General features: G+C 40.3%; 1 protein-coding gene across 1 annotated transcript; it reads left to right on the forward strand.

The window, feature by feature from the left end:
* The first annotated feature begins 9,356 nt into the window (after positions 1-9,356).
* Positions 9,357-11,242, forward strand: LOC146685578 (phospholipase A and acyltransferase 3-like). The gene is made up of 4 exons (XM_085441888.1): positions 9,357-9,505; positions 9,823-9,931; positions 10,042-10,319; positions 10,927-11,242. Exons 1-4 carry the CDS (start codon positions 9,491-9,493, stop codon positions 11,047-11,049), a joined length of 525 nt encoding a protein of 174 aa, XP_085298014.1. The 5' UTR covers positions 9,357-9,490; the 3' UTR covers positions 11,050-11,242.
* The last annotated feature ends 990 nt before the right edge of the window (positions 11,243-12,232 follow it).

Below are 12,232 nucleotides of genomic sequence, written 5' to 3' on the forward strand. Positions count from 1 at the left end.
CATCAATTAAACGTCTAATTAACTCCATGCAAAGTGCAGGCAATAGTCAATAGAAAAAGTAAATAAATATTTTCTTTTGTTTTCTTTCAGTCTGCCTCAGATTCACCCAGAGTGACTCTTTATGGTATGACCTCAGGTCCTCGTTCACCAAAGACAGTTCTTTATGACTCTTGCTGTATGTTTGGCTTTGTTTTCCCGCTATTGAGCCAGAGACCAATCAGAAGGCCTTTTAATAATATTGTTCAGTGGTTGAAAATCTAAATATCCAAGGTACAGGGTAAAAATATTTAATAAACTGCAGTGGAAAAGCAGCTGGAAATGCACAGGAGGATGTGTTGATGAGGCGTGTAGTTACATTTTATAAGCATAAGTTACAGGGCAGGGTTTCAGAGGGGTGTGAGGTTACAATGTAACTACAGTAGATTTCCCACTGAAGCATAAATCCCCACCCACCATAACCCACCAATACCTAAGAACGCCTTCTGTTAGTGACTATGACAGAAGGTGATATTTGACGCTGGGAATAAGAACAGGCTGTGTTCAGATTACAGGCAAATAACAGATAGTTCTTTAAAATGATTTTTAACTCCATTTCGATGAAGTTTGCATATTTCTGATGTTTTTTCTCTCTCGGTTTTTTAAATTAATTAAAATGACTTAAATCCCTTTAACAAAATCCACGTGCCTTTCAACTCTGCCATACAGTTAATACATGACCGTCTGTCTTTGTTTAATTAGTTACTTTGTTTGATTAGTCAGTGTCAATTTTCACCACTACTATCTATTTCTTCCTTACAAACAAAGTTACCTTATTTCCAAGCCATACTGAGCTATAGTACCATCCACTGCATATAAACGGCAAACAAAACGGGAAAACGTTTGTGAACTAACCGCAGATCAAATTCCTGTGAGCAAAACAGACTTCTTATATAAAGAAGATTCTTACTTTCATGCCTGAAAGTTGAAAAAGGCCGCAGCAGTGTTTCACTATTTCTCCTCCTGTATTGACATGAGCATAATTTCCATCTCCACAGCCATGTAAAAGCAGTATGTTTTGAATGAGTCACCAGCAGTTGGTCACCTTTCAACTGTTGCCTGCTGGTGAAAATATCCACCATTTCTTTCTGTCGCATGGAGGAGATCTCAGAGGAGACCACAGAGGGTGAGCAGAAGGCGGCTTCTTCTCTCTGTGAATCATCATCCACCTGCTGTCTGCTGCTTCTGACACTTTACTGAACTTTGAGGAGTTTTGCTTCCTTCTTCTCTTTTCCAGCACAGACACTCTCCCAAGGGAAAACAATGATATACAGAGGCACGTAACACACACAAAAAGATATACATATGCTGCCAGTCAAAACTTTGGACACGCCTTCTTATTTAATGTTTTTTTCTTTATTTTCATGACTATTTTATTGTAGATTCTCACCGAAGGCATCAAAATGAATGAGTGAATACATATGAAATCACATAACAAATGAAAAAGTGTGAAATAACTCAAAGCATGTTTTATATTTTAGATTCTTCAAAATGCCACCCTTTGATTACTGCTTTGCCTTCACTATGTGGTCCATCTCATCACAAACCATCTCAGATGGGTTTAGATCAGGTGACTGTGGAGTGCAGGCCATTTGATGCAGCACTCCATCACTCTCCTTCTTGTCAAATAGTCCTTACACAGCCTGGAGGTCTGTTTGGGGTCATTGTCCTGTTGAAAGGTAAATGATCGTCCAACTAAACGCGCACCGGATTGGATGGCACGTCACTGCAGGATGCTGTGGTAGCCACACTGGTTCAGTGTGCCTTCAGTTTTGAATAAATCCCCAACAGTGTTACCAGCAAAAGCACCCCCACACCATCACACCTCCTCCTCCATGCATGGGAACCATGCATGTATAGACCATCAGTTCACCTTTTCTGGAACCAAAGATCTCAAATTTGAACTCATCAGACCAAAGCACAGATTTTCATTGGTCTAATGTCCATTCCTTGTGTTTCTTGGCCCAAACAAATCTCTTCTGCCTATTGCTTTTCCTTAGTAGTGGTTTCTTTGCAGCTATTTGACCATAAAGGCCTGATTTGTGCAGTCTCCTCTGAACAGTTGATGTAGAGATGTGTCTGCTACTGGAACTCTGCGACTTCTGAGGCTGGTGACTTGAATGAATTTCCTGGGGTCCTCTTAATGTGAGCCAGTTTCGTCATAGAACATGAAGGGTTTTGCGACTGCACTTGGGGACAGATTCAAAGTTTTAGCAATTTTCTGGACTGAATGACCTTCAGTTCTTAAAGTAATGATGGACTGTCGTTTCTCTTTACTTAGTTGATTGGTTCTTGCCATAATATGAATTCTAACAGTTGTCAAATAGGGCTGTCGGCTGTGTACCAAGCTGACTTCTGCACAACGCAACTGATGGTCCCAACCACATAAAGGCAAGAAATTCCACAAATAAGGAACACCTGTGAAGTGAAAACCATTTCAGTTGACTACATCACGAAGCTCATTGAGAGAAAGCCAAGGGTTTGCAGCTCTGTCAACAAAGCAAAGGGTGGCTACTTTGAGGAATCTAAGTTATTTATCTTTTCTTTTTACTACACAAGTTCATATATCTTGCTTCATATATCTGATGTCTTCACTATGTATCAACAATGTAGAAAGTAGTAAAAATAAAGAAAAAAATATATGTGTGTGTGTGTGTGTGTGTGTGTGTGTGTGTGTGTGTGTGTGTGTGTGTGTGTGTGTGTGTGTGTTATGAGATGTTGTGGTTGACTGGCCCAGAGCAGGAAGTCGGCAAAGAAGGCCAAGAACTCTTTTCAATTCCCCCATCATCTCATGCTGCTAACTGCTCTGAGTTTCACTGGCCGGAGCTGCAGCAAGCTCATTGGCATGTCATCTGAGTTTCAGAGATGACAACCCTACAGTAACTGGCATCTTTTCTCTCTTCTTCTTTCGCCTCACGTCTCATCCCAGAAAAATCCTTGGCAGATGAAAGGGCCAGAGCAAGAGCTGAAGCAGTTAGGACAGATAAGAAGCGTTTGTTTTTACAGTTGTTGCAGTCCCACTTTGCATCACATATGCAACTACTGCTGGATGTTTGTCCCTCCTTTAAGAAGAGGAATTTAGGATTACGCCCCCCTTCATTCATCAAAATCAGTACATCTTTATTTTTATCTCAAATTTTTTGAGAGAACTAATTTTCATTGCAAACATAATCACATACAATGGACGCCACAAGTTTTCCTATAATTCAGGCATCTCCGAAAACGTTAGAGCACTTTTGCAAATATGTGATGTCTTGTTAATCGAGCAGATATTTGAAGTTTACACAGCACCATTCTCGCATGAAAATATCTTAAAAGTTTATTTTGTGACCCAGAAAGAGTAATATTTCAAACTCCGCCACTCTGTGTTCCTCCGCCACTGCCTCGTTTGAGTTTTGAGTTCTGGGATATTGCATTTTGTCATTTCGATCTGATTGGAGACCAAAAAATCAGCCAACCAGATTTTTTTTGCATCCAAGTCTGTGATTGGCTGGTTTTGTGGCACAAATATAACGGTGTGCAGAAAGAGTTGAACCCGGACGGGCAGAAATGTTGAGAGCGCAAGCAACACATTGCGAGCGAGTGCAAATACAAAAACTGACCGAGAGGGGCTGCTATTGTGTGTGTGTGTGGATAATAGCAAACACGTTTTTTTTGCACGCAGCAACGAATTTTGTTCACTCAAATTTAGCTTTTGTTGGCTCAAAATAAATTTCTCCTCAAAATGCAACACTTGCACCTGCAAATTTTTTTGACGTGGGCTCAGAATAGTGGCACAAAAATAACGCCATAGCTATCAGTCTGCTTTGTACCTTAGCTGTCAATTTGGCTATAGTTTCAATATGCCAGGTATTCAGGTCTATTTATTCTGCAGGAGAATGTAAAACTTGGTGAAAGCAGTCCAATATCTCTGATGACAACAATACTCAGTTAGTTGTTGAGGATATCCTAAACTTTTCTATTGGTAAGCTATGCTGTTTTTGCTACTGTTAGCTGCTATTAGCTGGCATTATGAAGTGGACTCAGGTGATTAACAAATGAAGTCTCATATAATGTGACAATGTAATTAACCTGTGTGTTTGAATGTGTGATTTTCTTTTAGGACACTTTAGCCTAGCATAATGTTATCTTTTAGCGAGCTGCTTTTGTTGTTTAGCCAACTTGTTGTCAGATGCCAGTCTGCTTACAATAAGTAATTGTGACAATATCAGGAATAAAGTATGTTTATGCATTTTTTTTTTTAAATTTGTTAGAGCCCCGATTTTAGTTCAAGAGATGAGGCTTGAGATAACGAGGAAAAGGATCAGGTGTAAATAAGGGAGGAGAGAGAGAAGCAGGGAAGGAGAAAGACATATAGAGAAAGGTAAACACTTTTAGTGGGTATTTGTGAATTTAAACTATAAGTAACCTATAAAGCTTACTACGTATGTGGCCAGTCAGTAGCATCAAAGTTTATGAGAATACATCAATTATTTGGACTTAATCACACGCTAATCAACATATATATATATGTATGTATATATATATATGGCCCCAACTGACAGCGTGCTCAGTGAATACCTCAGGCAGCAGAAACCCAAGAAAGTGGAGGAAGACGAGGAACCATCATGGAAGGACAGGCCCCTGCACGGTATGTACCACCGGCAGATAGAGGAGGTGGCTGATATCCAGAAATCCTACCAGTGGCTGGACAAAGCTGGACTGAAAGACAGCACAGAGGCACTAATCATGGCAGCACAGGAACAAGCTCTGAGTACAAGATCCATAGAGGCTGGGGTCTATCACACCAGGCAAGACCCCAGGTGCAGGCTGTGTAAAGATGCCCCTGAGATAATCCAGCACATAACAGCAGGGTGCAAGATGCTAGGAGGCAAGGCATACATGGAACTCCATAACCAAGTGGCCGGCATAGTGTACAGGAACATCTGTGCCGAGTATAACCTGGAAGTCCCAAGGTCAAAATGGGAGATGCCCCCAAGGGTGGTGGAGAATGACCGAGCTAAGATCCTGTGGGACTTCCAGATACAGACGGACAAAATGGTGGTGGCTAACCAACCAGACATAGTGGTGGTAGACAAACAGAAGAAGACGGCCGCAGTGATCGATGTAGCGGTTCCGAATGACAGCAACATCAGGAAGAAGGAACACGAGAAGCTGGAGAAATACCAAGGGCTCAGAGAAGAGCTCAAGAAGATGTGAAGGGTGAAGGTGACGGTGGTCCCCGTGGTAATCGGAGCACGGTGACTCCCAAGCTAGGCGAGTGGCTCCAGCAGATCCCGGGAACAACATCGGAGATCTCTGTCCAGAAGAGCGCAGTCCTGGGAACAGCTAAGATACTGCGCAGGACCCTCAAGCTCCCAGGCCTCTGGTAGAGGACCCGAGCTTGAAGGATTGACCGCCCGCAGGGGCGAGTGGGGAATTTATTTTATATATATGAGTACAGTAATCTCTTTTTATATACTTTATAACTTAAAAAAATACTTGCTGTACATTTGAATTCTCTGGAGTCAGCTTCAAGAAATATTTATTCTGTTCATGGTAGATGGAGGCAGGATGAATCAGTCTCAGCCCTTAGTTCAAAGGAGAAAGTCGCATCTAACTTTACAAATGAGGTGATTAAAGCATAACTGACCTTAAGTTCGTAAACACTTATTTAAGTAGTGTCACTATTTGAAATGCACATTTTAAATTTTCCACTTTCATCATTGTTCTCTTTGCAGTATCTAAACTCTCTTGCAGGGTAATTACACACAATATGCTGCCACTATAGCAATAAGAAACTAAGATGTGAACTCTGCCTCCAGCCGCCCCCAACTAGCCTCTGTCAACTGTGCTGACCAGTCCCCATGGCAACTGGCACAGAACTAATTTTCCTGAAATGTGACCATCGCTTTTGGAAAAGAGTAGAAAAGAAAAAAAAATAACAGTTGTATTTGCTGTATGCGCTGTGAAAACACATCTTTCATATAGTGCCAGAGAACCCACGAGGCTTTGTCTTCTGTACAAATATGAGTGGCAGGCTCTTTTCTAGCCCTGAGCAAACGCTATGGTCCTCGTCATCCTCCTCCTCCTGACTCCACCGTGGGACTGCATTCTGTAGAAACAGTGTAAAAAAGACCCTGGCATCCCTCTGGCACTGAAATTGATTTGGCTTTAATTAACCATTGTACAATGATCCATGGCTTCTGCCAAACAGTCGGCGTGATTTACGATCCACTTGTGGTTGAATATGGGCACAGGAGGCAACTTCAGCTGAGCTTGTTCTGTTAAGAAAGAAAGTAGTTCAGGCTGAGTTTGCAATCCAGAATTTAATATGATATTTGAGACACCAAAATACAGGCATTTTGAAATTCTCTCTTTCTCCAAAATATATTATATTAAAATATAATATTCTCCACAAGGAGACTGCACTCTCCTAAAGGATTTTAAATGTTATGGAACCTTTTTTATCCCTCTAGCCTTTCAAAGTAAATACTTAGTTACAATAATTTGCAGAACATGTTTTCAATTTGTTTTTTCAGAATTCTGGAACAAAATTTAAAAAAAGAACCTCATATTTATATGTATTCTCTGCCATGTAATCCAATTTAGTATGTTTGATTTAAAAGCAGCAGCATATGTTATTGATTAGTAAGTAAATAAATCGGTATGTGCATTTTTCTCTTGTCCTGTATGTGACCTGAAGTCATTCATGTGTTTTTGGTGCTTCTTTATTTTCACAAAAAAAGGTCTGCTCACTTTAGAACGCACTTTAGTTACCTTAAACTTAAGCCTTTTACAAAAGGGGACAAGTTTTTCTCCGAGTGCACCGTGAACGTTTGCGTGCCAGCCGTGGGATTGCCGCTCCTTGCAATCGCCACCAATTCCTGAACGTTCATTGTTCTGCAGCTGATTGAGGTGGTTTCTCCTTTTAAGACTCGGTGAGGGAAAGGAGCGCAAATCACTGACTTAGCAATCCGCTCCCAACAAAATCTCCTCCCTCTTTCACTGTAACAGGCCAAAGATCGTGCTGCGCTTGCAAGTCTAACAGTCAATACTTAAAAAAGCCATGAAAAAGAGAGCAGCATTAGCATATCAAAGACCAACATCTGACAAGGGCCTGCCTGAACCTTCCATAAGTGGTGTGCACTGGGAGAAAAGGGTTTGACTGTACAGGAGGAAAGGTGGGAAAAGTCCAACAGTTGAAGATTACTGAGGGTTTTACTGCTGCTCATCAGTCACACAAGATGAGACCATCACAAGAGAGGGATTAGGAAGAATATTAGGGGGCAGATGTTGAAGATGAGAGCCCTCCTCTCTGCCTCGGGCTCTGATTAAACCCAGTATATAACACATGATTTTTTTCAGTGAGAAAGCACAAAGGTCAAAAGTATAGGTATGGTGGTCAGAAGAATAAATGGGAGGTATACAAGCCACGTTAAAAGCCAGAACTAACAGACGAGGAAGGAGTTCAGTGTCTGGTGTCAAATCTCTCCTCTGGCTTCTGTCTGCTGTCAGTGAGGTGAAGACAGTAGAACAGCAAAAGAAAAATTTGAAAAAATTCATCTTGGCAACAGTGCAGGACATAGTGTATTACAGGTGTATTTAATGAAAAAAAGTGCTGCATTGATCATACTGTGGGGAATTCCTCCAAACATCCTGTAAAGCTAAAAGGCCAGGGAGCTCCCTGTGCTGGTCTGATTGAGGGTTTCCTGTTTTAAGTACTTAATGAGGAACTGGGGAAAAATCTAACTTCCAGGTCTCTTGACTTGGATGCTTTCCGGACAATAATAATGAAACAAAGCTTCTTTTTTCCAGGTTCTTCTGGATGATGTTACCAAACACCTGCTGTTGCTGTACATGTGCAGTTTTAAATTTTGTTCAGTAAGGGTCTTACATCAAAATGCAGAAAAGGAAAGCAATAAAAAAAAGAGATTTCTAATAATGGCAAAACCAGAGAGAGGAAAAATGACTCGGCTGCAGTTTCCCTACTTTGTCATTTTGGAGCCTTAAGACAAAGTAACACACAAATGAAATATAAAAATTTTACTTGGACACTTTCAGTTTCACTTGATTTGCTTTCCTACAAGAAGATAGCATGCCATATTATATTCAATAAGCTGATTCTGTTCATCTGGATGTAGCATTTTCACATAGCTGAACCAATGGCCCAGTGATGTATCAGGATAGGATAACTAGTGTGCAAGCTGAGATCAGTTTTATGTAGGGAGAAATTAGAGACTAAACCTGTACCTGGACTTAAAGATGGTTGAAGTTAGGCATTTTAACATGGGGGTCAATTACACTTGGAGTCAGCCTCAAGTGGCCATTTGAGGAATTGCAGTTGTCAGTACTTCTAGTTTGGCCATCCATCCATCCCTTCATTCTTTCCACTTATCCTTATCGGGGCTAACACATTAGCCTTGTGTCAGAATATCTTTGATCAGATAATATTAATCTGAAACAGTAGACTGTCAATTTTAGTGACACATTAGTGAACGCAGTGCTCAAGAGTTTCTACAGATCATAATGTTGGACTCTTAGTACGCTTACCTGCCTCCAAATAAATGCTAATATATAGCTGCTGTTTAACAGACCACACCACTAAAGGTAATAAATGCTACTTTCAGCAATTCCCTTGTCTTAAATAGCACAGCAGGTTGCTCCAGCTGTTTGCTTTGGCAGAATTTTATAACCGATGCCCTTCATGACGCAAACACAAAGGGTTTTTGTGCATTGGGCTAGAATTTTATCAGGGACCTTCAAATTTCCAAGCAAATGCATTAACTGCCACACTATGGAACAAACTAACTTTGCACCAATGTTAACAATGTTTATTTTGTCAATAAATTGTAAGGCATGAAAGACCATAAACCACAAATAAACACTTAAAATCATTACATTTACAACTGTATTCAGTCAGTTTACTCCACAATAACATTTCATTAGTTCCTTTGAGTCAGCGTCAGCTTGAGGTCAACAAGCTAGAGGTCTTTTAAATAAAATCCCAGATTGACATGTACAGGATATTGATTTTTTTCTTGAATTATGAGTAAAAATAATTTGAGAACTAAGACGGACCTTAAAGTCTTTACAATAGTTGTTTGTCTTGTATCTGTCTGATGTTGGAGTGTTTTATCTTGTTGCTGTAGATTTTCACCTTCTTTACAATGAACTTTGGTTTATTGTAGAAGGCTCAATCCAATGAACAGTTCACAAGAAATGAAACTTACCCTTTCTCGCACTGCGCACTGCTTGGCAGCTGCTTAACAGCAACAGTCTCATTGGCTTTTCTAGTTAATGATTTGCAAATTTAGGCCATGTAGCCTCCATGTGGTATTTACCAATGCGCTTATCTAATCTGTCTTTGCATATTAGCACTTCTCCATCTGAAATGTAAGCTAATAAGTTTCAGTACCAGTCAGAGTAAATTCGCTACCAGTCGTGCCCACCAGCTGACTGAAGAGGTGAAGCCATGGCACCAACACTGGTGAGTGATCCTCTCCTTGCTTTTACTATTACTTAAGTCCACATTTTTGTGACTACATTGGTATGTTGTGTGCTTTTACTTGATCAAATTTTAATTATTTTTAGATATATGAAAATTCAGAATTTATGCTAACCTTTTTCTTTGCCACAGCAAAGAGATTCAAACAACTTTGATATATTATACATTATTACAATATCTGAAAATTACTAGGCGACTCATATTTTCACCTCGTTATGATTTTTGTTCTTCCTCTAGTCAGCTTTTACTAGCTCACTTGTCTGTTTATACTGAGTGCTGCCTTTTCTCATTATTTTCAGTTTGACAAAGAGCCAAAGCCAGGGGACCTTATCGAGATCTCTCGGGGGGCATATAAACACTGGGCTGTTTACATTGGAGGAAATGAAGTTGTTCATTTACTGCCTCCGAGTGAGTATTACATTTTTGACCTGCACAAAACACACATTAACGTGCCCTACATAATTCACAGATGTTGCTTTAGTGTCTCTCTGACCTCCTTTTTCCTCTTCCAAAAAAAGCACATCCAGGTGGTGAGTTGGGATCCTTCGGTGAACTGCTGACATTACTAGACAGCGGTAAGGCGCAGGTGAGGCGTCAGAAGATCTGGGAAGTTGTCGGCTCCAGCGAATTTGAGGTCAATAATCTTCTGGATGATGAGTACAGTCCTCGTGAGCCTCTTGCCATTGTGAGGGATGCCTGCAGGATGGTCGGTCGAGAGCTGCCTTACTGTATCGCTACTCAGAATTGTGAACACTTTGTCACAGAGCTACGTTATGGAAAGCCAGAGTCCCGACAGGTGAGGGATTTTTACCTAAAAGAAAAGTCTGTGAGATCAAATGGGTTGTAAATTCTCTTGTGTTAAGCTGAACATGGCTTAAACCAACAGTGAAGAGCAACAGTAACACTTTATTGCTGTTTCAGTGAGAAATGATTTTATCAAAGTGTTTGTCTGCACCTGCGCTGGATGTGTTTATCATCTAAGCGCCTCATTTATTGTAAAGATACAAAGATGTAACACAATCTATTATGAATGATTAGAAGCAGATGTGGTGCTGAATAAATTTTGATTATGTATCAAACGGCAGATTAGCTGATTTGCAAGTTCCAAAAAAAGCTTGCTTAGTCAACCCGTTTTGTCACCTTCGCTGCCATAAATAGCTCTCTGAGATGCATTAAAAAAAAACTTCTTTTTCATAGTGTTCAATCAGAAAATGCAACATGGCAGCCGCTCAATTTTTAATGAATGTAAACATGGTCATTATTTTTTATTTTGTTTTTACTGTCTATTATTGCAGCCTTGTGGAAGTCAGCACTGAAATACAACCTCAACAACAATGCAATAACTGCTTTCCCTCCAACAACCAGCACAACTGCTTTTCTCTTTATTGTGTTTTTTTCCATAGGTTCAAACAGCAGCTGTGATTGGAGGCGTCGCGGTGGCAGGTGTAGCCGCTGCAATTTTGGGTGCCGCGCTGTTTTCCTCCTTCAACACGGACGAAAACAAAAGAAGAAGAAATTATAGGTGATTGCAGTGACTGATATCATTAATATCAGTAAAAAGGAAGGAAATAGTTTGTTGGTGTAACAAGGTCAGCAGAAACAATAAGTTAATCACAGTGAGGATTTCTAGGATTGAAGATATTTTTGGAATTGTGGGTGATTTTAGAACGCTTAAATTTGTACTGCCTAAATTCTAAATAAAGATTTGGAAATTTGAAATTAGGCTTTTTGACCATATCACCGTACAGACAAATATACAATCTAATGCTTTGGATGTTTTTTTGCAATGTAGGAGGTCAGAGCACTGGGCCAGGCCAGTAAAGCTATCCGGTTGTTCAGTGATGACGCGACGAATCCTACTTCCGGGTCTAAAGTAGTCTGCGTTTAATATGGCTTTTGTGTTGTTAACATGTTTAATGTTATGTATTTTCTTATTTTTGATCTCAAAAAGCTCCTAAAACAGTCAGTGATCCCTGTTGACCTCCCTCGGCTTTTATTACCACTAATCATTTATTTAAGCTCAGTTTTTAAAACCTTAGGATGTAGCTACAGCCCAGCCCATGCAGCAGTATATGAATGACTAACCTCGTATTATGGATGGATTATCTCAGTTGTTCTCCTGGCTGAAGTTTGGTCCTTTTACAGCATCCTGCCATGCGATTACATTTGTTCCTGACCACCGAGAACACTCATGTTAACTTTTATCGAGTGGAAAAAAAGTTAGCTTGTTTATATTATGCTAACATAGCTGTGTCGCTAGCGGTCACGTAGCACATCATTATATACCAGCTAGCCAAACTTCAGTAACCCTACAAACGTCACTGCTGTTTAGTTTTCTGTCTTCATTTATGCTGGAAGTGATAGCAGAGCTGTACGTTTTAATTTGTTTCCAAAACCCCGCAGTCAGGACATGCTATATTGTATTTAGATAGAAGCTAGCGAGCTAACTCCCTGCTAACTTCTAACTCCGTTAAATGTCATAAATTCCGCTTTCATGGATGCCTGGATGTTAAACTCAATTGTTACACCTGGTAGAGGAGAACGCTGATCATTTTATTAAAGATGAAAGACTTTAGACAGTTTTTCAACTCTCAGTAATGCCATAGTGATAGTTTGATATATGGACCTGCAGCGGAGTTTAGGCCCAGACACGGCTAGTGACGTCAGACTGAACAATCGGATTAGCAGGTGGGTGCAGCTGGGCTTGCT

Source organism: Copadichromis virginalis, linkage group LG19 (assembly GCF_057382275.1).
Source record: "Copadichromis virginalis isolate Kocher_CV1m ecotype Utaka linkage group LG19, C_Virginalis_male_GT1.1, whole genome shotgun sequence".
NCBI lineage: Eukaryota > Metazoa > Chordata > Actinopteri > Cichliformes > Cichlidae > Copadichromis > Copadichromis virginalis.